Source organism: Calidris pugnax, unplaced genomic scaffold (assembly GCF_001431845.1).
Source record: "Calidris pugnax isolate Ruff unplaced genomic scaffold, ASM143184v1 scaffold103, whole genome shotgun sequence".
NCBI lineage: Eukaryota > Metazoa > Chordata > Aves > Charadriiformes > Scolopacidae > Calidris > Calidris pugnax.
Window position 1 is genome coordinate 6554282 of NW_015090990.1, and position 25706 is coordinate 6579987.

General features: G+C 34.5%; 1 protein-coding gene across 1 annotated transcript in view; it reads right to left on the minus strand.

Annotated features, from left to right (window-relative positions):
- The window catches only part of LOC106895136 (sodium channel protein type 2 subunit alpha-like), a 77240-nt gene that overhangs the window by 18469 nt on the left and 33065 nt on the right, over positions 1 to 25706 (minus strand). Inside the window, exons 6-20 of the mRNA XM_014954277.1 lie at positions 24009 to 24127; positions 23536 to 23625; positions 22570 to 22698; positions 22027 to 22118; positions 20724 to 20960; positions 17070 to 17133; positions 16499 to 16640; positions 15481 to 15687; positions 14338 to 14628; positions 13308 to 13688; positions 11609 to 11741; positions 10574 to 10812; positions 8596 to 8769; positions 7085 to 7441; positions 5877 to 6329 (exon numbers count right to left, since the gene is read on the minus strand). Coding sequence (XP_014809763.1) covers positions 5877 to 6329; positions 7085 to 7441; positions 8596 to 8769; positions 10574 to 10812; positions 11609 to 11741; positions 13308 to 13688; positions 14338 to 14628; positions 15481 to 15687; positions 16499 to 16640; positions 17070 to 17133; positions 20724 to 20960; positions 22027 to 22118; positions 22570 to 22698; positions 23536 to 23625; positions 24009 to 24127 — 3108 coding nt within the window. The remainder of the gene's footprint in view (positions 1 to 5876; positions 6330 to 7084; positions 7442 to 8595; positions 8770 to 10573; positions 10813 to 11608; positions 11742 to 13307; positions 13689 to 14337; positions 14629 to 15480; positions 15688 to 16498; positions 16641 to 17069; positions 17134 to 20723; positions 20961 to 22026; positions 22119 to 22569; positions 22699 to 23535; positions 23626 to 24008; positions 24128 to 25706) is intronic.

The following is a 25706-nucleotide window of genomic DNA, read 5'->3' on the forward strand; positions in this document are numbered from 1 at the left end:
ATGCATAGAAGAGTCTCCTGTTCTAATTAAAAATTCAGTCAGTTTCTTTGCTATGTACAAAATTCACAGAGATAGAACCGATTTTGTGAATCCCTCCAGGAACAGGACTTTTTGGAAAGACAGAAATGTTCATCCTTTACCTTCCAGGGCACTTAGCTGCTGTTCAGAGTTTACCAAACTAAGGTAAGAAGGCCTCAATGTATTGAATAGGTCAACTCAGGTACTCAAAAGTTGATTAGCTGCCCTGACATTTGCAAATCAGCAGCTAAAATGTTTTCATTAGAGGAAACTTGCTCAATATAATACCTTTTTTTTTTTCCATTGTTGGCAGTGAAATACTATTCAGATTGTGAATACTTTAATTTTTTTCAATACAAATACCTATTGTACTGTTATAAGGTCAAATTTGGAGCTCATGATATTACTATTTTCCTGAAGGAGTCAAAGTATGATGGCACAAATACTTGCAAGAATAATGTTACTACTGTAATTGTTCCACTTAGGATTGCTTGAGGTAATTAGTAAAAAGAGTCAATCTTTAGCATGCATCATCTTAAAAATATTAAATGAAAGTGTACACAAAATTGCAGATGATGATTTTAAAGAAAACTCTGTAAAAGTGATAATAATAAGTAGGCCACTGATTATTCATATGGTGCAACCTACTATGCATTCAACTTTTAAGTCACGCACATTTTGATATTCAAACAGTAAAGGAAAATCTGATATGTTTCCCAACCTCCAAAACAAAGAACAAATGTACCAGCAATACAGCTGTTGGTACAAAGAATAAAAAGGAAACATTGTCTTGTGTAATTTAAAAAAACAAACAAACAAAACAACCCCACAGGAAGACTGTGCTGCATATTTTTATCATCTTGTTTACTAAGGATCTCTCTCTCTTTTTTCTTTTTAATTTCAGTTGACTGAGTCTCTTTTTGCTGGAGAAGGATGTAAAAAACTGCAGAAAAACATGAAAGACAGCGCTTTGGAGAGTACATTCAGGAACTTCTTAGAGAAAGAGGATCCAAAAATATTACTACATAGGAAGGAAACAGAAAACCTTAGCACACCTGCGTTATGCTGCTTATATTCCAGCAATTGAATATTTTCCTCCTTACTCAAATCTATTTTCAGCAGGAAAAACTTCTTCAATTAAAAAAAAAAATCTTTTACATTTAGTCTTAACCATTAATTAAACAACAAAAAGGACACAAAGCGAATTTTTTGTAATCATCATCTCTACTACACCAATTTGACTTATCACTGAATATGGTACTCTTCAGTGTAGGCACAGCTGGTAAAGTCATTTTTATTGGGATCTCTATATTTATCTTTATTTATCTTTTCTATTTATCTTTCTGAAAGAATAAAAGCAAGTAAGTCTATAAATAAGCCTTGCAAATTATTTACCTTTTAAAGAAACCAAAAGCATTATCCATAGAAAATATTTTTTTTCAACAAACTAAAACCTACCTTTCCTACTCTATGCAGCTTAAAAAAAAAAAAAAAAGGCATGCATATCTATTAAAAAAAAGCATATCTATTAAAAAAAAGCATCACCTTATTATGCAAGGAATGTTACAGTAAGACAATGTGACATCCAAATGAAAAATATTCAAGTATTTTTCAGTCAAATGATTACAAGCCCCTGGTTTACTATTTTGCGTTCCGCTCTACACCTGGTCCAGATTCATGACAGCAGAAGTTTGAAGCAGGAGCAGCGTACATAAAACATCCACCAACTCAGAATCATACCCCCTTACCAGTAGGACAGGATACTACCACATTCTACTCTCCCCTACTTAAGTTTCTTTTCTAAAATGCTTTTGAAAGGTATTTTTCCATTTTACATTTCTGAATAGCTTACAGGCCCCCAGGGTGCAAAAGTGAAACCTGAAATATTTCCAATATATAATACAATGCAAAAGAACACATGTAAAATAACTTAGGAGTCCACTATAAACCACATTAACAAAATTTGCATTTGAGAAAGGAATATCTCAATGACACTTAAATGGCAAGGAGCAGAACTGCCCAGCTATTCAGAAGAGATCGTCAGGAATAAAAAACACATGGATTGGTACGATTAAGGTATATTTTACAGTTTTTGAGTTCCTGAGTTTAGAGATTTGGGAAGGTACTAGTTCCTTTTGTCTCTTTAACAATTGCCTTAATTTTAGCCTTATCCTGGATTTTTCCAGTTTTTATATTTCTTTCTTGCTTGAACTTCCTTATTTACAGCGTTTTCAAACGCCTAGATTTAGAAACCTACATAGAGTCTACAAAGAATTTTAGCCTGAAATTATGTTTTATCTCTGTTTCTAAAAAATAAAGCAAATGGATTGAGTTCACAAAGAAATAATTATTTATGATGAAGAGCAAAACTGATAGAAATGATCCTCTACCTTCCAATCTTACAGACATACACAAACTTCATGAGTAGTGTATAACTACATTATTGCATCTATATTCAAAGAGACTATGCATATTTATAAAAAAATATATGTTTCTTTCCAGGAATGTATCTTTCATCCTATATTATAGTTTCTCTTATATAAGAAAACTGGAACGTAAATTACATAAACATTGTAAACAAACACAAGACAATTTATATCAAAAAATATAAATATTTTAGCATACAAGTAATCGCATATATGTAATATTACAAAGGTATTGGTCGAATGAACATGATCAGAAAAATGTCCACAATTACATGACAGCTAAAAGCATGGTTCAACAGATGAACAGAAAAAAAAAAAAAATCAAGTGAATATTATCTTTTCATTTTCATAAAATCACAGGCTGTTAAGCTCTTTTAAACTTGAACAGTCTTGATGCTTAATAACTCGGTTAACAACAATAAAAACCTACAAAGCATGCAGGTTATGCCACAGAAGTAGTACAGAAAATACCAAAGACTAACACGGAGAGGGTAACATGTTGGGGTTGCCCTCAACCATGCTGTGACATTAGTCATGAGACTCAGGTTACAGAGTGCCTGTGCATGTTTCCACTACATTGCAATGGATGGGGGAAATATATTGTAGCTGAGTAGCATGCAGGCCAATCAATCTCAAAAGTGATCAGATATGTATGATTTATTGAGGTAACCTGTGTAAACATGCTGACACGTTGCTCTGCCTGGTTAAAAAGCACCAGATCTGCATTCTTGACTGATCCAGCTTGATTTTACCCCTGTGAGAAGTAAGAATGGTACGCAACGAAGTTAAAACATGGTACCCTTTAGGTTGTTTGAGTTCTGGAAACAGCAGAAGTATGGATTCCTACTTAATTAAAAATGTGTTTTCTAAGCATGTCACACATTTGCAAAACGTAACATTTATAGCTGTCAGTTTGTTGATTAGAGTTTTAAGCACATCCAAAGACATACTGGAAGAGGTAAAATTAGCAGAACGTCTGGAGCTCATAGACGTTATGTTGGACTTGGGCCTCAACCTGAAAAAGAAACACCACAAACAACCCTCCCCCAAATGCCTCCAGCCCCCCCAAAAATAACCCCAAACCAAAAAGACAGACAGATGCACTCACACTATGTGTATTACAGCTTTAAGCAGCCTCTAAATGGTAGTAATTAGACCTTTAAAGTAACAGAAATATATTTTTCCTTTCATTTCGTTTTCAAGGTTATTCCTGGTCTTCACTAGATTTTAAATATGTATCTAGGATACACCTTCAGAAAGCAGCTGCAGGCAAAACAAACCAAAAATAAAATAAAATCTATTATACCAGGTCAAACAAAAACTTCTGGGTAAGCAATTTTTTTCCCAGCCTCATTAGCTTTTTTGAGTGCTTAACTTAAAAAATAAAGTTTCAAATACTTTAAGGTTCTTATGGATTTTAGCAGACATATAGCAATTTAAAAGCAAAAACCTCTGTCTAGCAATAAACCTGTAATTTTCTCAAGTCCCTCACAACTTTTACAAATCTTCTGGAATAAACCTAATCCTATGTCTCACCAATGACTTCTCAAAGGTTTATCAAATAATGCAGCTATCTAAAAACTCCAATATAAACTGCTCCCATTTAAAGGGAAAGTCTGAAAGAAAGAGCTGAAATAATCTACAAAATGAAAGACAATTTCCATATTGACTATGAACTGGTATGCATGATTTTTTTTTGGTTGTTAATTTACTTATCTCCTATGGTTTTCTTTCAGCTATACCAATCCATACCACTTTTCCAAATCTGAGTGGGTTAAAATTCATACTAGATAATAGTATCTTATACAGTTAAAGCTGATGTTTAATCATGAATATCAGAGGTGAAGAGGCAGGGAATTTGTTACCCAGTTCTTAAATACAAAATAGTGAAGAACCAGGTGTCATCAATTGCTGGATAATTTCTAGGTAAGGGTTAGATTTAACACAGTTATCAGAGCAAGAGTAAATTACCGGGATTCATCAGATATTCCTTCCAAAAAAACAAGTTTTAATAAAACACATTAAGAAAGCCACTATCTTTTTTACTCAGATTAATAATATGCAAAAGATGTAACAGCTGTTCAGCAGACATTATAGCTTCCTTACAAAGTGCAGTTAATACTTTAAAACAAGTTATAAATATTGTTTGCTTTGCTTTTAAGAGGCTTCTGAGTAATCAGGCCAATGTAATATATGGGGTAACAGAATCTCCAAAAAGTACATGGAACAAATCAAGTGTCAGGAAATGACCTGCTGAAATAACAAATGAGTGTAATACTACTGAACACTGCACTTTACAATAAAAGAAGCACCTAAAGAGTCACCTCATTACGTCTTTCAAATTTAAGTTTAATTTAACTACACTTTGCTAGAACAAACTTATTTTCTCAAATTTGGAAAGAGCATAGGCAAATTCATTGTCAGTTCAAAATAAAGCAATCAAAACCTAACAAGTCCACAACCAATTAAATAAAAAAAACTCCTCCAAGCTCCAAAAGAAAACAATCCAGACCAAGCAAACGAGGCTGAAGTACGGCTGTCTGCACAAGCCGTGCAGTGACACTCCATTAATGCCCTTGTGTCTCCAGATGCCCGCGGGGTTGATACCAGACACAGTCTCCACTTGGAGCCGCAGCAATCTGAATTTTCAATCTGTCTCTCAGGATCCTGCTGAAATCCATGATTTTGGTTCCCCCTCAGACTGCAGCTGCTAACAAATGACTACTTTCCTAAAGCTGACCCAGTTCAAGGTCAGGCAGTTGTCATTGAAGTGACTGGCTCAAAACACTCACAAACAAGCAAGAAATTAATATTTTTTCATTCAGTAATTCTGTTTTTTTCTCATTATTTTTACTTGACATATTGACTTAAAATACTGACATTGTTCCCTTGGCTTTCCCCCACCATTTTAACTTCAGAACTCAAGAACTGCTGTTATTGTTCTCATTAGCCCAAGTTAGCACCTCTGTTAGATTATTCAGGACAAATAATGTTCATTTATGTAGAATTCAGTGAGCTTTAAAAATCACATGCAACTGGTATTAATATTCCTTATTAATATCTCCTCTAATATTTCTAAATACAAATTCACTTTTATCCTTACTTTATGAAAATAGTATGATTATATACAAAAACCCATGTCTTTTATCTGTTAATTATGCACATAAATATTAGGTTTTCTATCTAAACAAAAATTTGGAAAAGCTTGTTTTTCAAAACCCTTTTATAAATGGGTTCGTATATGTTTATATAGTTCTGCCTAGATTTCCTACTCTTTTTAGTTCCACTTTCCCACTTTAGTTTATTCACTCTCAGTACAGTCCAATTATCTCAAATCACAATCCCTTCTTATTTCTAAGCAGGAAGAGACATACTATGAAAATAAAATTGGTATAATTCATCCATACAAAATATAAAATATTTAAATCTTACCTCCTTGCTTTCCTCCAAATCTGAGTCACTGCTAAACTCTTCTGTATTTAGATGTTCAAAATCGGATTCTCCAACAGCTATTGGTACTGTAACAGTAAGGCTTGGGTTGTTTATGAATGATGTATAATCACTCCCACCTATAACAGCAGCCATTCCATTCTCATTTTTGTGGTATTTTGCATCTATCCTTATCTCAGCAATGGTACAGTTGGAAATGCAATGGTCTCTCTCATCGTTCAACTGATTTGTTGCTGGTTTTTGATTTACAACAGCTTGTTTCCCCCAACAAGTCTTATGGACACATTCACTTGCTTTTTTCTTCACATAATCTATTCCTTTCTGGATTCTTCCAACAGCAATCTGTAAGTTGTTCATTTCATTATCATCCTCTGTAGGAGAAAGGCTGTCTGAACTAAATGAACTCAGCAGCAAGGCCAGAAAAAGGTTCAATACCTAAAAAAAATTTAAACAAGACAGACATTACAGCTGGATTTTCTCAATTTTTCATGCACATGCTTCTCTTCTATCACCCATTATGAACTTAGACTTCATGTTCTCCTTTGCTGCATACGATTCCAGATTCTTTGCTGCATACGATTCTGGAAATTACACTGTAAATAAAATGCAAATGCGGTTTAAGCAGTACACTGGTCCTATAGCCCAATGTAGGTTTTTTTGTGGTTTTGCATTGCTGTATGACTACAAAGACTCTTGTAAATTCTTTTTCTGCTTGAGGTTAGAAATTAATGATTCATTGGTACTGACTGGACAGATCCAAAATGTTTATTTCTCTGGCACAGGGAAGCACTCTGCAACAGAAGATCATAGCTGATCTGTGCAGAAAACAGCTTTCTTAACCACTGGCCCAAACTCACAAATATTTTGCTGCATGTGACTTAAAAAATGCAAAGCACCTAACCTTCTCCTATCCCCCAACTCATCCTCTTTCCATGGCAAGACAAAACATAGAAGAGATCAGTTATAGAAGCCCAGAGTTAACTGAGGGGGCCCATCCTCCATGCTGAGGATTCTATATAGGATCAGAAATCTAAAAAACAAAACTCTATTTCGGAACACACTTGTAACAAATTCAAAATCATAAAATACATATTTACATAACACATTTAATAATACTTAAAAACTTAAAATTACTGGTTCTATTACTGTTCTATCTCTAAATGGATTCTCATATTATTTTGGCTACATACCACTAGGTTTCCAATCACCATGACCATCATGAAGACCGTAAGGCACATGGGTTGGCCTGCAACCTCCATGCAGTCCCACATCGTTTCTATCCATTCTCCACACAGCACTCGAAATACAATCAGGAAGGAGTGGAAAAAATCATGCATGTGCCAGCGTGGTAGTTCACATTTCTTAGAGATCTTGCAGACACATTCCTTGTAGCTTTTCCCAAACAGCTGCATCCCAACGACAGCAAAAATGAAGACAATGATGGCCAACACCAGGGTCAGGTTTCCTAGAGCCCCCACTGAATTGCCAATAATCTTAATTAGCATATTTAGCGTTGGCCAAGATTTTGCCAGTTTGAAAACTCGCAACTGAAAAACAAAAATACAGAGACATTATTTGCAGTAGTTACAAGAACACTATAGAAATAAAGGACAAATTATGAACTAGTGACTCTCAGCAATACCAATAAAGAAACTTCAACATGATTCCAACAACAACAATTTACACAGAAATAGGAGTTGCATAAAATCCACACTTTTAAACCTTAATAAATTTTACGCTTTGCTCTTTTTTTTGTGTAGTATATCTGTATTCTTTTCCACATGAAATAAACAGCATACTGGTTGAATTTGCTTGAATAGTGAATTCTGAACCTGGCACGCGTCTCAACCATTATGTGCAGAAACAAAATAAAATTCTAATAAAGCTTAACAGCATTCTAGGAAGGAAAATAAAGAATTCTGAAACCTTGAAGAACGGGGCCTTCCAAAAGAATACCGCCTCCAAGAAATTTAAAAAGGATCAGACAGACCCACGGTCTGGAAATAGAAGTCAAACACAAGCCCTAAGTCAAACATTTCAACTTATGAAAGGGAAAAAGTATAATTCATACTCTTTCTTACCCATAATCCACCTAAAATAAAAAAGGTATTAAATATTTTTTGTTTTCAGATAAAAGAGAAATGGAAATGCAAAATGGCAAGAGACCACACAGAAAGACTGCCTCATAGCTCATTTCTCATTTTTAAAATAAAAATGTTTTTCTAATAAAATAAAGCATTCCTTTTTTCCCAAGGGAGAAAAGAAAATCGATCTATTTTAAATTTAAAAACATATGAATTTTATAATTCCTACAGTTTAAAATAAAATTTCTAGTCTTTTTGCAATTTTCAGATATGGAAGTAGACAGAAGAGTACACATGTTCTATTTATTAACTTATCTCTCAATATGCACTAAATAAATTGTACACTTCACTGTGCTTTACCCATCTATGTTAAAACAATTACAATAAATTTACAGCTCCTTCCCTTGAAAAAGTACTTAGGTGCTTGAGAACCATAAAAAGGCACACACTATTCAGTGATAACATAATTTTATAAAACAAGCTTGCAGAGATATGCTGTGACACTTCACAAAAAATTCACATATTACTAAAAAGAGTCTTAATTACATGAGTACAGTTAAAATACAAACATAATACATTACTTAATACAGATATATTACTATCAGGAAATTATTTACCAATCTGAATGATCGGAGAACGGATAATCCATCCACACTTGACAGAAAAAGCTCCACCACACTAAGGGTAACTATAAAACTATCAAAAATATTCCAGCCAAATTGGAAATAATAAAAAGGATGCATGGCAATTATCTTGAGAACCATTTCTGCTGCAAAAATTCCAGTAAAAACCTAAAGGAAGAACATTTATTGTTACTTTATGGATGAGCACAAATAAGTTGAACCAGCAGACAAAAAATAACGTAAGAACTAACAACCCTCTTTCAGAAGGATGTCATTAAGGAAAATTATCACAAGCTGAACCTCACAAAGATAAGTGGCAACATCAAAATCAGCTGTAGCATAACTCTGTTAACTTTAATTAAAACGGACATACATTTAATGACTAGTGAAGAATAAACTATTCTTAACAGGCCTCCTGTTTGCTCCTTATATCTGCCGTCCATCAAATTAAAGGAACTTTCCTCAGCAAGATAATAGCAGTTGCTCTTGCCATGATAGAAACTGCTTTACCAAAGGTATGTGGGAAAATATGAATTGGCCATAAATTGGAGAGTGATGTGCTATTAAATGAAATCTTCATGAGAATTCACAGATACGGTAAGCATATCTTCTCTCTCTAGCTGCCAAAAAAAGGATAAGTTATGCCAAGGCTCATGGTTGAAGTAAAACTCCTTTCTGCCTCTGATGCCTCTGAAAAGGGAGTAAACTCACTGTATTTAGTGTGGATGTATGACCACCAGTATCTAAAGAACTCCATAATTTGTTATCTTTTGCTAGAAAGATAATTAATAAACCTCTAAAAACATCAGAGGCATTTGAGTCTTTAAAAGACAGTGCAAAACAGTTCAAAAAGGAAGAAATCAATTGCTGAAGCTAAACCTGTAAGATAGTGGCATTTCAGCTGACTGGGAGCAAACACATTCTTATCAGCACGAAGGAGCACTCATACTCACGTAGCTTAAAACCAGATTAATATTAAACTACTTCATTACAGATGAAAGGAAAAAAAATGGTGGTGTTTCCTGGGTAAAACACACAGGCATGATTAAATGACAACCCTCTGCAACAGCTACTGATCCTCATCTATTCGTCTACCATGTCTTTCTCCTCAAATACATCCTGAATCTATTTTAAACAGCAACATGTCATGATTATCTTCCACAGACAATAACCTCTGACTCCAACCTAAGGTGGAAACATTGAACTATGTATTGGCTAAAAATATCAGCATACAATTTAAATGTTGACACATTAACAATTCTGGGCTAAAACATGAATATGTTCCAAATATGTACTAGAATTTCATATATTCTCACAACTGAATTGTTTTTTTATTTAACTACAGCATAATCTCCATAATTACCACTTACAATAAGCATAGGTTAAGACATATAGCAGATAACATGACCTGTGTTATTGCCATTACCAAAAAAACCCAACCAACCACCCCAAACCCGACCTACAGACTCTCCAATACTGAACAAAACCTAACTGTATCAACAGATACTCTTGGATTAAGTCACACATTCTTTGCCTTCCAAACTGTTATGGACTAATCAAAGCAACATTCTTCATGGAAATACAAAAATAAAATAAAAAAAAAAAACCCCACACAGTGCAAAATAATAATCCAAAATAACATCCAACTCTTCCTGTGTTACCAATGATACAGTAGAAAGGATTTAATTTGGCTCCTACTGTTCTCACAATACTAAACAAAACCAAGTCAGATTTCTTTTGGGTTTGTGTCATTTTAACTCCAGTTGTTGAAAAATCTATTTGGAGATATTTCTATATAGAAATCAAACTCTTAAATGCAACATATCTTGAATGGTATTTTTAAAATATTTTTATCACAATTAAAACTTTAACATCTATTTTAGGAGACGATAATAAAAGTAATAAAAGTAATGCTATTCCAAAGAGAAACCAGGTTCTAATTTTATGAAATTATATACTTTGATGGACTTACCTGATTTCCTATTTTAAGTACATTATTGAAACTGGGAGTCATTGGATAATGTTCCATGGCCATAAACAGCGTGTTTAAAATTATGCAAACAGTGATAGCCAGATCAACAAGCGGATCCATTACAATAAGTTCAACTACATTCTTTACTTTTAACCAGGGCTCCCAACAATTCCAAATTAAGAAAGTGTGGGCAAACTTATACCAGCAAGGTGGACATTTTTGCCTTGATTCTTCAAGTTCTGGGAAAAAAATAAATGTATAGTGCATAAGTTTTGGAAAAAGAGAAGATACATTTTTATCTGCTTTCTTAGGTTTTAATCTTTGTCCCTGGAACCATTAAGGATGTTTGGAGGAACCTCCTCAGATTTCCAGGAACTTAGCTTACTGTTGCTGACTGAAAAGGTTTCAAGAAGACTAGAACAAAAACCTCAAGAGTTTTGAGCTAATAATTGAAAAAGTTGTCTATTTTTAGTATCGCATGATCTTGTTTTAAAAAAGCCAAACTACTTATGCTTACATTTCAGTAAAAACTAGCTTTACAGTCCTCTCAAATGTCTAATTATTTATTTTCTGGAAAAATAAAATTAATTTCATCATGAATACATTTTTGAAAACTATTAAAGCTTTTTCAAGAATTTCATTAGTAATTTCACTGTTCCAAACAATCCTACTACAGATTTCCTTCTCCTTATTAACTGAGGCTTGACCTTTAATTTTCTGTAACATTTTTGCAGTATAGTTAGTGGAAAATTTATCATAAGGCATTCCTTCTAATAACTGTATTACTAAACATGAATAACTAGCATAAAACACATACACATTATCTATTTTAAATAGAATGTGTTTCTTAGTTTAACCTGGTTATCAGATTGCTTCATTTCTTTTTTTCCACTATGTACATTTTTGTTCTATTACTCAGTCTATGTATTTGCAATGGCTACATGTTTGTCTTCTGTATTTGCACTCTGATATAATACCTTCAAGCAAGTCTAAAACTATGTCAAGAAAGTTCACACATCTGCAGTTATAACACACCTTCCATTGTATTTGTGATAATGCCAGCTATACTCATAGCTCTTTGCCTTAAATTGGGATCCTCCAGCAACTCCACTGGTATTTGATATGAACTTGCACGCCTCTTTCTTACGTCTTTTTCTGTAGCAGTGCTCTATAAAAAAAAAAAAAAAGGTGTAAATTAAATTCAACTTTAGAAATACTGCAAATCAGGTATCAGAAAGACTCTTTAGTTTCAATTAATTCGTAATATATAAAACTTTGTATTTAAGTGCTGTTACATTACTTTTCCATTATATGTGTAACATAAGCCTAGTATGTTTTTTAAATGGCTATTTTCATGTTATACTTCTGAATATTGCCAATAATATCTACTTCCCAGGTTACCACTGCATTATAGTTGACTGGTATAAACTCCGTATTAGACACAAAGAAATTTTGGAGGAGGTTTGTTTCCTTGGCTATGGGCAAGAGTGTTGCAGCACTGAAATCAGAAAAATTCCCAGTTCCATGCTTTCTCTACCAATATTTCAATTCTAAACTAGTTCAATGACAAGATACTTATAATATATGATTTATACTAGGAATTCTTCTGCAATAACAATTATTCTCTAAAAGTATTTTTATAGATCAGTCTTGATCTCTATACCCATTCAAAACTAATTTACAGGATGTATTTTATCTTGAATAGCTATCATTTGTGATTTATTTATGTATTCCAACTGAAGAAACAGAAGAAATCTGACTTAATTGACCCAAAAAAAGAACTTTTTGTTTTAAAGCATTTTATTAAAAAAATTGAAAGCTGTGTTATAGTTCTCTCATTGAAAACACTTCAATTACAAAGTTCTGAATGTATGAGCATGGGTAGATTTCTTTCAGTAAATTAAATAAATGAGTAAAAAGGAAAGTATAATAAACTGCAAGAAGATTATAACTGCAAGGAATCTGGCTGATGCACTTTCAGATGCTGTGAGCCGTGCAAAAAAATTTTTTTTCAATACAAGAAAGTCTCTAGGAAAAAACATGCAATGGATTCCTCTGCTCCATTCCTAAAGCAGACTGGGGGAAAAGGGAAAAATTACCAGAGGGAGAAATGGATGAATTTGTGTACACTTTTTTTTTTTAAATTATACCCTCATCCTAGGCAGTGAAAAACTCAGATTGCCTCCGAGATCCAGGAGAAAAAAAAAGCTGTCAGAGCTTCTAAAATGTCAACATAATCTTAAAGACTATGCTATATTTGTACAATAACAAACATATGGACAACAGAAAAATGTGGAACCAGTAGATAGATTACTGATAGAGAATCAGGTAATACATTTAAAGGGAGGCTAAAAAAGAGAAAGAACAAAAATCAAACCAACATAGTAATATGCAGAATGTTTAGAAAGCTGAGCACTCTATTTTGGGTTCTAAAACAGATTTAGCAATGGAACATCACTAATTTGATTCACTAGGCAGGTACGTGCATGTCCTTGCTCTGCAGGTATATAAAAATGTACTACTTTGTTCTCTTTCATTTTCATGCTTTAGCCTTTCACTTATGAGTCAATCACCGTAAACTCATTTCATTACAGCAAGATATGCAAAAGCATTCACAATTTCTCAAGCATTTTCAAAGCATTTAATTCCATACATTAAATGGAATTTAGAAATAAATATGCAATGTGCAATAAAGAAACGTCATGAAACCTGAAGTCATTTAAAACTTTCTTACGTTGTCATCAGTTGTTGGTTTATCTATTATCACCTCTGGCAGAAGCTGTCCAGTAGGCGATAATAGGCCTGCTGGTCCATCCACTAAGGAAACCACCCCATTGCAATCCACAGTGCTGTGCATCTTCCCATTCACTGGAAATGCTGTCAGCCTTCTTGATGATCTACTGGCCTGACTAATGTTACTGCTGCGCCGTTCACCGTGTCTGCGTGGCAAAAAGAGAGATCCTCTTCTACTCCCATTATCCTCAAACGTGCTGTGCTCATCATCAGCAAAATCATTTTCAGATCCTATTTCTCTTCCATATTCTCTAAAACTGAAAAGACTTGTTCTGCTACTACGCCTGGGAGAAAACAGGGACCCACGAACACTCAGTAAAGACTGCAAAGGAAACAAACAAAATGACCGGCTGAAGATTTTAAATATACAAAATGCATGTATATGTATTAAAAAAGTAATTATTTATATTCCCCATGAATCCATCAGTGCTATTTTTCATACAGTGCCTTAGGTAGATTTCACACACATGCACTAGAGATGAGAGTCACCTGAACAGGTAAATTTCTAATATACGTACAAAAATTATTGGAGAGAAAACACCTAACATGCCAGATAAGGCCACAGTAGTTTCCATCTCTATATTAAAGAGAAAAATCAAGACTTACAGAAATTCTAATGATCCACATAGATCATGCATTATGTTAGGAGATATCAATACCTTTAATCTTCTATATTGATACATTATAATTAAATTTTCCCCTTATGAATTAAAAAGGGATTTCTACTTCAAATTAACTAGGAAAATGCAATGCTGCTGTGCGTGTTAAGACCCACCAGATTCTAAACAATAAAATGAGAAAGATCAAAACACTTGTTTAGGTACACTCTAGAAAATAATACCAACAGTAAGTCAGTATTTAAAATAATGCAAATCCTTGGTTGTATTACTTTGCAAAGTTGCGGTGAAGTTTGTTGGATATTACAGCTATCTCAGAAACCCTCAAAATAACAACTGCACTATTCACAGTACCTGATGGGGGGATGTGAATGGCTTCCCATAAGCAAGTCTGTTTCCATCGAAAGAAAAACGGAAACCTTTCCTTCTGATACTGCCATCCGATTCGGATTTTGGAAGCTTCTCATCCTTCGTGTCATCCTCTTCTCCAGAGAGCTCCCTCTGCCGCCTTTTCTTCCTTCTGTTTCTCCTTTCTTTGGCACTTTTTGAGCTGAGCTTGGATGCTTCTGAAGAACTATCTGAGGGTCCACCAATCCCACTTTCACCACTGTACTCGGTCATCTCTGCTGCAGCTGCCGCTATTGCCTGCCACAGCAATTATTTAATGTGATGCTTTGCAAATCACACCATTTTTTAAAGAAAGCTATAGTGCTTGTTTCTAAGATTTATATCAAATTACTTCTAGATGTGCGACAAAAGCCTACACAGATTTCTGCAAAACTTCCAATGGAATTCTGTAATGGGTAGTTATGGAATTGCCCTTTGAACAGAGTTCTACTTTGCATCTGTATCGTGGAGTCAGCCTGCATTGTGTACAGCCTTCTGTGACAAAATTCATTAGAAAATACTTGCAAATTAAAAAAATTATTAATTAGAGTGCATGCAATTGCAAACAAAAGAGCTAAACAGAGTAATACTTCACACTATGTTAATTTAGTAACCTATTTTTAACTGTTATTGTAAATAACAGCTTCCTTAAGCTGCTCTAAGTAAAAAACTTGGGGGTACTATTTTTAGAACTTGATTTGCTGGTGATAACACAAGTAGCAAAAATTAGTCAGAAATTCATGGATAAAAATTTTTTGAACTCTAATCAAGGCTTGACAAGTATTTCACAAGTATTGTAATTATTTCTAAGGTGAGAATTTAGAAAATCATGATGACAGGTTACTAGATACTACCCCTAGATAAGAAGTATTTATTTAAAAACTATTATTCTGTTTTGAGGAGTACTTTCTATTCTCACTTCAGAAATTCATTAATGCTTTAGACCTCACATATTTCAAAACCAATAAAAAGCCACAGAGAAAGCAGTCTAAAGTACCTGTGAGGTACATAGAAGAATGGCTTTAATACATTATTTTAATTATTGGTTTTATTTTGAACAAATAGCATGCAAAGGAATACACTAAAGCTCAAACTCTTGTTAGAAAATACCTGAGCTTCTTCTTGCTGCTTCTTCAGCTGTTCAAGCATCTGCTGCAAGTCTGCCTCCCTCTGTTCTGCTTCAACCAGAGTTGCTTGATTTTGTTCTTCATAGGCCATGGCAACCACAGCCAAAATCAAGTTAATCAAGTAGAAGGAACCCAGAAAAATGACCAGAACAAAAAATATCATGTATGTTTTGCCAGCAGCTCGTAGCGTCTATAGGAAAAGAGGAGAAATGATCCATCAGTTCTGCAGTTCATAAGCATTTACTAAATTTAAAAAGTGCAAAACTATTGAGTTGCTGTTCCTTCTGTAATACGGTCATACAAACTTTCTTAATTAAAAAGTAATTAAAATAAAGATAGCATTCACGTGTGTGAAAAACATGTTTAAGGATCATGCTGCTTACAGACAAACCTTTTTTAATGCCCAATAATCTTGAAAAGGATGCGAGATCAGAGTAATTGATGTTAATCACACATCACAGGTTGGATGCTTAGTATGCTTACCATATATTTGCATGCCTTTGCCTTGAAATAAGCAAAAGAACTAAAGATGGTATAATTGATTAAGTAATTAAAGGATAATATTTATTATAATTAACAGATTTTCACACACCATATAATGAAAAGCTATGGTTAGAAAAGTGATTTATATCAAGACGAGCATTCTCAGTTATCAAAAATAGGATTCAAACTACAGAAATTAAGATTCAGATTTTACTATCACAGAGTATTTTTACAATTTAAATCCAATATTAAAGTTTTTGAGAATAAGTTTTTATCATGAAGCACAAAATGAAATATACACTGTAACAATAAAATAAAGTATCATCTCCTCTTCAGAAATAATGGTAGATTCTGTAGTCAGTGCCCATGCCTGCAACTGAATTTGATCCCTTTCATCAATGATGTCAATATTGAATTGCTAACCATAGCAATGGTCTATAATATAGATATGAATGGCCTGTTCCACATTCGATTTGGGGCCAGTAAGGCACTAACTACAATTTTTACAATATACTCACCTTCTGATAGAGATTTTCCCAATAGTCCTGTGTCATCAGACGAAATAGTGACAAGAAAGCCCAACTGAATGTGTCAAAGCTAGTATATCCATAGTTGGGGTTTCTACCAGCTTTCACACAGATAAAGTCTTCTGGACATTTACTAGGAGGGAAAAAAAAAAAGAAAAAAGTAAAGCAATGCATATAAAGACATTGTGCAACACTGCAATTCTTTTAAAATTATTGTGCCTTGAGCTTCTAATGAAGGTTCATTAGATACAATCTGTGAAACGGGCTACTATTAAGGGACATCAGGGAGTGTAGTGATAGCACAAGGGGTAACGGTTTTAAACTGAAAGAAGGTAGATTCAGATTAGCTATTAGGAAAAAATTGTAGCAGTGAATTTTCTTAATTAACATTCACATAGTATTTTCTCATTTAACTTTTTCATTTATTGAAGTGTTTACGTACTATGAACCATGACCACATATTATTGACTGTGAAATTAGATAGGTAAAATATCTTTTTAAGTTTAGTGATAAGTTTTGCATTTGTTTAGACAGGTAGTACGTAATTTTCAGTGTATCTTACCCTGCATCTGAGCTATTGCCACAAAGCAGATAATCCTTTTCTCCTTCTATGCGATAGAAATGACCTGAAGAAAAAATAGGAAGCAACATCATTATAAATGGGAGGAGCATTTTTTTTTTTCTGGTGAGGGTGAACCTATGTTCAAGTTATCATGGTTTGAATGTTCACATTCTCCCATTCATGTTTTCCCAATAACAGGTTCAAATACTGACACATCCATAGTGGTAAGTAAAGTTGCAAAATTAAAGAATAAAATAAAAACACAATGTAAAAAAAAATAATCCTAGAACAATGATTAGAACAACATAAGTTGCATATTCTCTTTTTGAATCATAGTAAACACTGAATATCCTTCCAAAAATCTGATGTTCAATAAATGAAAGAAAGCACAAAGCTTAAAAGTCCTTCTCTTATTCAGTAGGTGATTGTAATCAAACAATTAAAGTGTATCGTATTTAAAATGGAACTATTTACAATGATTGGCTAACAGTTTTGAAGTTAGAGCAACAACAACTAGCTCATCCTGTGACTGACAGTACAAAGGTAACAGTTAAAAAGAAGATGGATGTTCCAATGCCAATGTTATAACGGATGCTGTACTACAAACAATTTTACAGAATTCTTCTTTGAATTATAAGGCAGTAGCCTTCAGAAATAAGGGAACATATTTTGTTATTAATGATTAACAACTGTGCCATCTTTAAAAAAAATAGAAAAAAGAACACAGAAAGATTATAACAAAGTGGGAAAGAAGCTGATAGGAGTGAGGGCAGACCCCACTCAGAGGAATAGGCAGGCTAGAGGGACAGGCTGACAGAAGACACATAAAATTTGGCAAACACAAGTGCAGAGCTGTGCACCCAGGAAGGAAGAGCCCCTTGCAATGATGCAGGCTGGGACTGACCCGCTGGGGAACAGCTCTGCAGAGAAAAGGCACTGGGGGTCTTGGCAGACTGGCAGCAAGGGGAACGTGGGTGAGCAGTGTGACCCGCAGCCAAGAAGGGCAACAGCCCCTGGGCTGCCTGAACAGAAGCAGAGTGAGGGAAGTGACTGTCCCCCTCAGCTCAGCACCCCAGCACTCATGAGCCCCCAGCACTCATTAGCCTGTCCCTAGAATATTGTTGTCCAGGTTTGGCCCCATCAATGCAAGACATTGGTAAAGTGGAGCAAGTTCAGCAGAAGGTCACCAAGACAATGAGGGGGCTGGAGCATTCACCCTGTGAGGAGGGACTGAGGGACCTGACCTTGTTCATTCTGGAGAAGGGAAGGCTGTGGGGGGAGTTGGTAGAAAGCATCCAGCAACTACAAGGAGGTTATCAAGGGGACAGAACCAAGTTCTTCTCACTGGTGTGTGGCAGAAGAATTACAGATAATGGGCATAATTTGAAACAAGAGAGGTTCCCACTAGATATAAGGAGAAACTTTTCACCACGAGGTCAGCCAGGCGCCAAGACCTGGAAGAGAGACAGAGATCTGGAAAAAACTCTTATCCCAACTAAACTCATTGTCTGTCATCCTCAACTAGTACCCTCAATGTACCTTTCAAGCTGACAAAAGGCTTTGATTTTCACAGGATAAAACACTATTATTATTGCTATTATTTAAATAGCAAGAAACAGCCCATGGAATAAAGAATATATGAAGACAGGAGGATTCTAAGCCAAACCCTTAAATCAAGTCTATTGATGCCAAAATCCTACTATTCAAGAACAGTACTCATATAATGTTAGAAAAAATTATAATCCTGTTACTTCCACAATAGCTTTAAAGCTGGCCAAAACTCTAAAATGATCAGATTTTGAGCTAAAAGCCAAGTGCCAATATTTTGACATGTGGATCCAAGACTGTGAGTATCTTTTCAAAAAGTGAATCTGGCCTTGTTCTTAATAAATGAAAACACACAGATGTTAAGAAGAGTCACTAAAGGTTATCACACTCAGTCACAGCAGACAGGCACATGACGTGCTGAAAGAAATATTAGGATCTTAGTGAAATTAAAATGCAACTGACACAGACAAATGATTAAGAACAGGTTATAGGAACAAGGAGGAATACAAAGAGGACTAGATGGAACTGCCTTGGTCCCATCAGCACTCTGCAGAGACTCGCAGCAAAGTCAACCATTGTAACAGAGGAAGCAACTGTCAATCTGGAATATTTTAGTTCTGTCTTTCAGTTTTACATTCCTGCTTAGTGGGAAATGGAAACAGAGAATCTATTTGAAGCAAAAATTCACAAGTGTTCGACAGCATTTAAGCTATCAGCCAAAACTGCCCATAAAGCTGACAAATAGCAGTATCACTACTCCATTTTTGCGTCCCTTCTTGATGGCAAATAAACTAGCTGAAATTATAGGTAGCACAGAAAATGCAAATATAGTCACAGAATTTCCAGAACTTTAAAAATTCAGAAGTATACAAAGAAATTCTGAAAATACAGAAAACAGCAGAGAACTTTAATGTCCACTTTTAAGTAAGGAAGGAAATATTAAAACTCAGCCTATATCAAATGTATTTTCTTTAACTTTTTGGACAGTGAGGAGAAAAGCTAGCATCCATTACTATACCAATTTCTTTTTACTTATATACACTACTTTTACAATTAATTACTGAGTAATACCCTGTAAATCCAGTTCCAGCACAAACACATACATTAAAATGAATTAAATGTTAGGCAATTAAAAGTTGTTAAACTATATCTCACGGTTCATTGTGTAGTACAACTTCACTGGTGCTATCACTTAAAATGACACAAATAAAAAATAATTATCTGTGTGCTTCTGAACGAGCCTGAATGTTATCACTTCAGTCTACAGAGCTTAAGACTGTTGAAAAATATCTGGATAAAGATGTCTTTTTCATCCCCCTTAGGAACAACAATCATAGATGAATACCATGTCCTTCCCCACCAGAATCTCTACTTGTCTAGTGAGCTCTTTATTTCACAGCAGAGCTACTAGTTTCTTATCTCTACCTAATAATAAAAGTACATAGTGTCCAGGAAATCTCTGACACTATGCTTAGTGTGAGAGATTAGTGCTTCTCTGTCTTATTTATAAGCTAAAGATACAAGGGGAGGCTAAGAGAATTGGTTTTGTTCAGTTTTGAGAAGGCTAAGGTGGAGGGGGGAGACTGGGGGGCGAATCTTCACATTACCTAACAAGTATTACATGGGAGACTGTAATGAAGATGGAGCCTGACTCTTCTCTCAGAAGTACACACTGGAAGGGTAAAAGGCAACTAGTAAAAGGCTGAGCACAGGAAATTCTCATGTCAAACACTGGAACAGGCTGCCCAGAGAGGTTGTGGAATCTCCATCTTTATTAAAAACTTGACTGGCCGTGGCACTGAACAGTTTGCTCTAACCGGACCTGCAGATGAGCAGCAGTTGGTCAGGACATCTGGGGAGATCCTGTCCAACCTGCATGATTCTGTGATTCTAAAACCAACCTAACCCTATAATCATGTTTCTACGTGCAGTTAATGGAAAGAACAATCACGTCAGCATGAGCCTGGGATGCAATACATAAAAATTCCTACTCTTTGCCATCCTATTTAATTGATTTCTATCTTAAGCCTACAGTATGAAATAGCAATCCTGTGCATGTGTGTTTATACACAAAAAATTTTAACAGGTTACAACAGTATTTCTTACTTTCATCCTCAATGTATGCTGTCCAGTCAAACACTGTACCATTAAAGTATGGAGTTAGGTTTCTTCCAAAAGATGTTGAATTTTCTGGTGGCCAAAACAAGCATTTATTCTTCAAACTACCCATGAACAGCTGCAGTCCTATTAGTGCAAATACACTCAGGCAAAACACAGTCAAAATCATTACATCCGAGAGCTTCTTCACAGACTGAATTAAGGCTCCAACAATAGTCTTCAAGCCTGAAAACAGAGACAGATTTTTATTATAATATTAAATATTTCCCTAAGCTAAAACACAATGTGAACTACTTCAACATACTATTAAATATCATGCATAGCTCACAAAAATAATCTTAAAATATTTTCCAAAGGAAAAAGGTACGAGTAAGTTTCATTGTTCCTGAAAAATTAATTTGAAATATGAATGGGCCTGAATGGTGCACATTCCAAAGTGCCTGCTCTTCAAATTAAGAAGTAACTTTTTATTCATGCTCTCTATACATTAAAACTACATGTAAAGAAAATTGTTCATTTTCTTTTCTTCTTGATGCCTCTTGCTCCAAACCTTTGCCAGCGTTCTATTCCAATACACAATATATTGGGTCTATAACAGCACACAAAACCAGAACGCAATTGCCTTGCAGTAGAAATGTTAATAATTGCATTCTATTGCACCCTATTCAACTGGAGGTTGGGTTTGGTGAAGATGGGCATCTTAAGGTAATAAGTACATCATGCAATTCCCATGCTACTCTTTATTATCTTATTCCTTCACTTTTGTCAAGGATTCAAGATGTAAACAGACTGAAATTTTCAATCCCAAATGTCTTCGATAAATAGTAACATTCACATTAGTAAGAGAAAAGTGAAAAGATAATTAATTTGGATAGTTAATGCAGGAGAGAAAATTTGACATCGTGAAATGGAAATATACACAGGCTATGTAATTCAATTTCTCATGCAAGAATGTATTAAACTCTGAGGCTGAATGTTTTAGAGAATTAGAAAAAGGAATCAAATTGAAGTTAAGATTAAAACCTGGATGGTTCTGTTAAATATATGAGTCCAGCTTCTGTGGAATTTCAGTCAGCCTCAGTGTTTAACCTCGCTCTCACCTGGAATGACTGATATTGTTTTCAAAGCTCGGAGAACTCTGAATGTTCTCAACGCTGAGACATTGCCCAGGTCCACAAACTCTGTCACATATCTGTAGTGAGGGATTCCACACACAAACACAATGACAGCACACACAAAATTAAACAGAGGTGACATAGAGGGCCTACCATTTTACACAGCTACTTCTTACCTGGGATTACAGAAATAGTTTTCAAAGCTCTCAATACTCTGAAAGTTCGAAGAGCTGAAACATTGCCTAGGTTTACAAATTCTGTTACATACCTGTAGGATTAAATCACAGTTATTCAGAATTAACATACAGTGTATGCTACTTACCTGGACCTGAAATCCAGAATATTGTTTTTTTGGAAAAGGCAACTTTAAATGAAAGACTTGCATTCATATGTTCTTGTTTCAATGCAGTTTTCCCTAAGAAACACACCCTTACATATTTCCATCGAATGCAAATTAAAAATTATAAGGATTCCCTTGATTTTATTGTTTAAATACTTATTAAAACTGGTTGTTCAGTGGCAACCTCTCTTTCATACTGTGGGAAAGTAGCACACACTAATTCTGCTGTGTGTTACATTAATGTAAAACATTAAAATGGAAAAAGTTGAAACACAATTCAACTACGACTCATTCTAAATGAGCTAAGACAACCCAAACAAATTATTACAGGTTCAAAAATTTCTAAGTGTTATTTACTTTAAGAAAATTATATACTTACGCAAAGGAAATGACAACAAAATCAAGCCAGTTCCAGGGGTCACGAAGGCAAGTAAAATCATTTATACAGAAGCCTCTTGCAAGGATTTTTACCAGAAATTCAAAAGTATAAATTCCAGTAAAAGTGTACCTATGAGAAAACATCCAAGCCAAAGTTAAAGGTTGCTGTTCCGTGCTATAACATCACAGGCATATAGGAAAATCACTCCAAAACAGTGATAAGCACATGCACTGTAAAAGTTAAAGACTTGCATAAACTATGACTGTTTTTCCACCATTCCTCTGCAAGGTAACTGGATCTATATATTTATTTTATTTGAAACATATTTTTGCAGTTTCTGGCACATAAGAATTTGAAATGTCAGCACAAATAATCATGACTGACATGAAGAAACTATTTTCGCTCAATTAAAAACTTCAGCATGGTTGCCATGTCAGAAATAAAATTCATGGGTAAGCGAAACCTACTGTTTACTAAAGTTACTTGATGGCTGACCAGGTACACTTGAGAATATAAAAAAATAATCCTCAGCAGAGGTAATTTCTTTAAAGAAGCTGTGTGTCCCATTTTTAGATTTTGTTACACAAAATGAAGTTGCTTCATAGGGGCTATAGAAAGCATCTTCCACACTGGGGAAGAACATGGGTTGAATGGCTATTTTCTTCTACTATTTTTTTATAAATGCTAAAGGAACAGCATAAAAACATTACTTGTTCTACATTCTGAATAAGTATATTAATCAGAGTTTGTTCAGAGAAAAAAGTTAACAGTAATACAGCTTATTTCCTTCCTAGGTCTTGCACGTCTATACTGCTTTGTGTTGCAACTAGGATCAAACTCCAAGCTAGAAAAAGGAAACTACTGGTATTACCCACAAGGATAAATAAAACTACACAGTCTAGCTCTTAATTTACCTTTTCATTTTTAAACCATTAAAAAATTATTAGCTAATTTAAGCATACTTACTCTACATTCTTTGTCCAGTCTGGAAGGTTATTCCATGTCATAAATACACAGTTTGTCAAAATAGTGAGCATAATGAGCATGCTGAATAATGTTGACTGTAGTTAAGGAACATACTCTTTTTTAAAGCTGAATTTGCCTCACACAAAACATGAGGAATTGAGCAGGCTATAGAGCACTGACAACACATATGATACAAATCAGTTTACTAGTACTAGCAACATCATAAATAATGCAAAGATGTTTTGCAATAATGATGGCTATACCACTAACTCTGCAAGCTGGGTATACATGCTGTGCATCTCTTCCTCTGAACTTCATCATAGGGTTAAACAGAAATATCTTAGCTCTGATTCATTTTGAGAGAAAGAATTAAGGGCAGGAACACATTTAAAGGCTAAAACAAAAAAACACAGTGTTATTAAATATTAAAAAAGACCAGTAATAATTTTTAACAAACTACTTGGAAAGGATATGAATGAACCAAAATCTTAATAGCTATTCTTCTAATAATATTGAAAGGAGATAAAAGGTACAAGGCAGGTGTGGCACTGAACCTGAAGATTGTCTTCCCTTTATTCAATACTATAAATGTCTTTTCAAAAAAAAAAAAAAAAAAAAAGGGTAGGGAGGAAGGGAAGGGGAGGTAGGAAATAAGAAATTAAAGATACGTTAGCAACTTTTCCATAAATGGAGGATGCACTTACACAGATATAGGTAATTGACTTTCAATAGAATTATACAAGCAAATATCAGATTCTAAATTTTTACAGGAGTAATGAAAACTGAACACCTTACATTCTCTCTGTGCTCTTAAACTCTTCATGTTAGCATTTTCCAGGATTATGTAATTGCATTAAAAAGGTAATTAAAAATTTGTAATTTTTAATATTAAAAATTAATCCAGCTATATTACTTGCACTTCAGATCAAAGACAGCAATGCAAAATGAAGCACCTAATTAACCATTTTTGGACACCTATAAGCAACTATTTAACCATTACAGCACTTTAAAACTGCTTCTGACATAAGTAATCCATGGCTTTTGAAGGCTTTACTGCCTTTATTACCTGTGCAGTAATCGCTAATACCATTCATGCAACCATTTGTGATTTTGTCTAGGACATACATGGAAAATGTCATCTAAAGAAATCTTAATTCCATCTACATCTTATGATTATTCTCCCAAAATATATCTAATATCTGGAAAAAAGCAGGTTTTAACATTGAATCTTTCTGTTTTCTAATGATATTCTATTGTAAAGGAAATATATCATTTGACAGAATCATTTTTCAAGAAACTGTTTTACTTTTTTAATTCAACAAGCATTTTACTGATTTACACAATAAAATCACCACTTGCCGCTTATTTTGTGTTGCCTTTTTAATGTAAACTCGATTTTGCTTTTATTCTTTTGCTTATTCCACTTCTCATGCCTACATAAAAACATAATTTCTTCATCTGTACTTGCTAAAATCATCACCCTTGCCTTTTTCTCCTTACGTCATCCTAACATCTACAAAAGAAACTGAGCCACATTACAGTACATGTATATACATTTAGATTTTCTTTTCACATCGATATTAGGCCTTTAACATAGACCCAATACTGAAATACAAAGTACAGTTTTAGGCTTTACACTTAGTCCCACGTGAGAAGAGAATGTGGGGCTACTCACATGAATGTTACTTTTATACTGTTTTGCTGAACTGATACTGAGCCACAAATTCTCTTTTACATTAAACAAACCCACAGCATTTATATAAAATTTCTTGGAAAAGTCTGCATCCATGCAGATTTAAAGTGATACTAGGAGGAAGGATGCAGACACTTTCAAGAACTTCCTTGCCCTGTAACACACTATTATTGAGGGCATGTGACCTTAAATTGTCCTACCAGTGTAGTCTCTTCATGTTCCTCATGGGGCAGTGCAGGAAGGGATTACTTGCTGAGGAACTGGTATTAAAATCATCCTGATGATTAAAATATCATGAAAAATATAACTGGCCAGAAAAATCAAATCCCCCCATGAGACTCAGAACAGTTGCTGTGGTCCTGAAGCAAACTTTAGCACAACAAACTCATACCTGTAAGTGACACAAGCTGTTACCAATTCACAGAAATTGCATCACATGAAGCTGGCAACATATCATAATAATGTATTTTTATTTTTT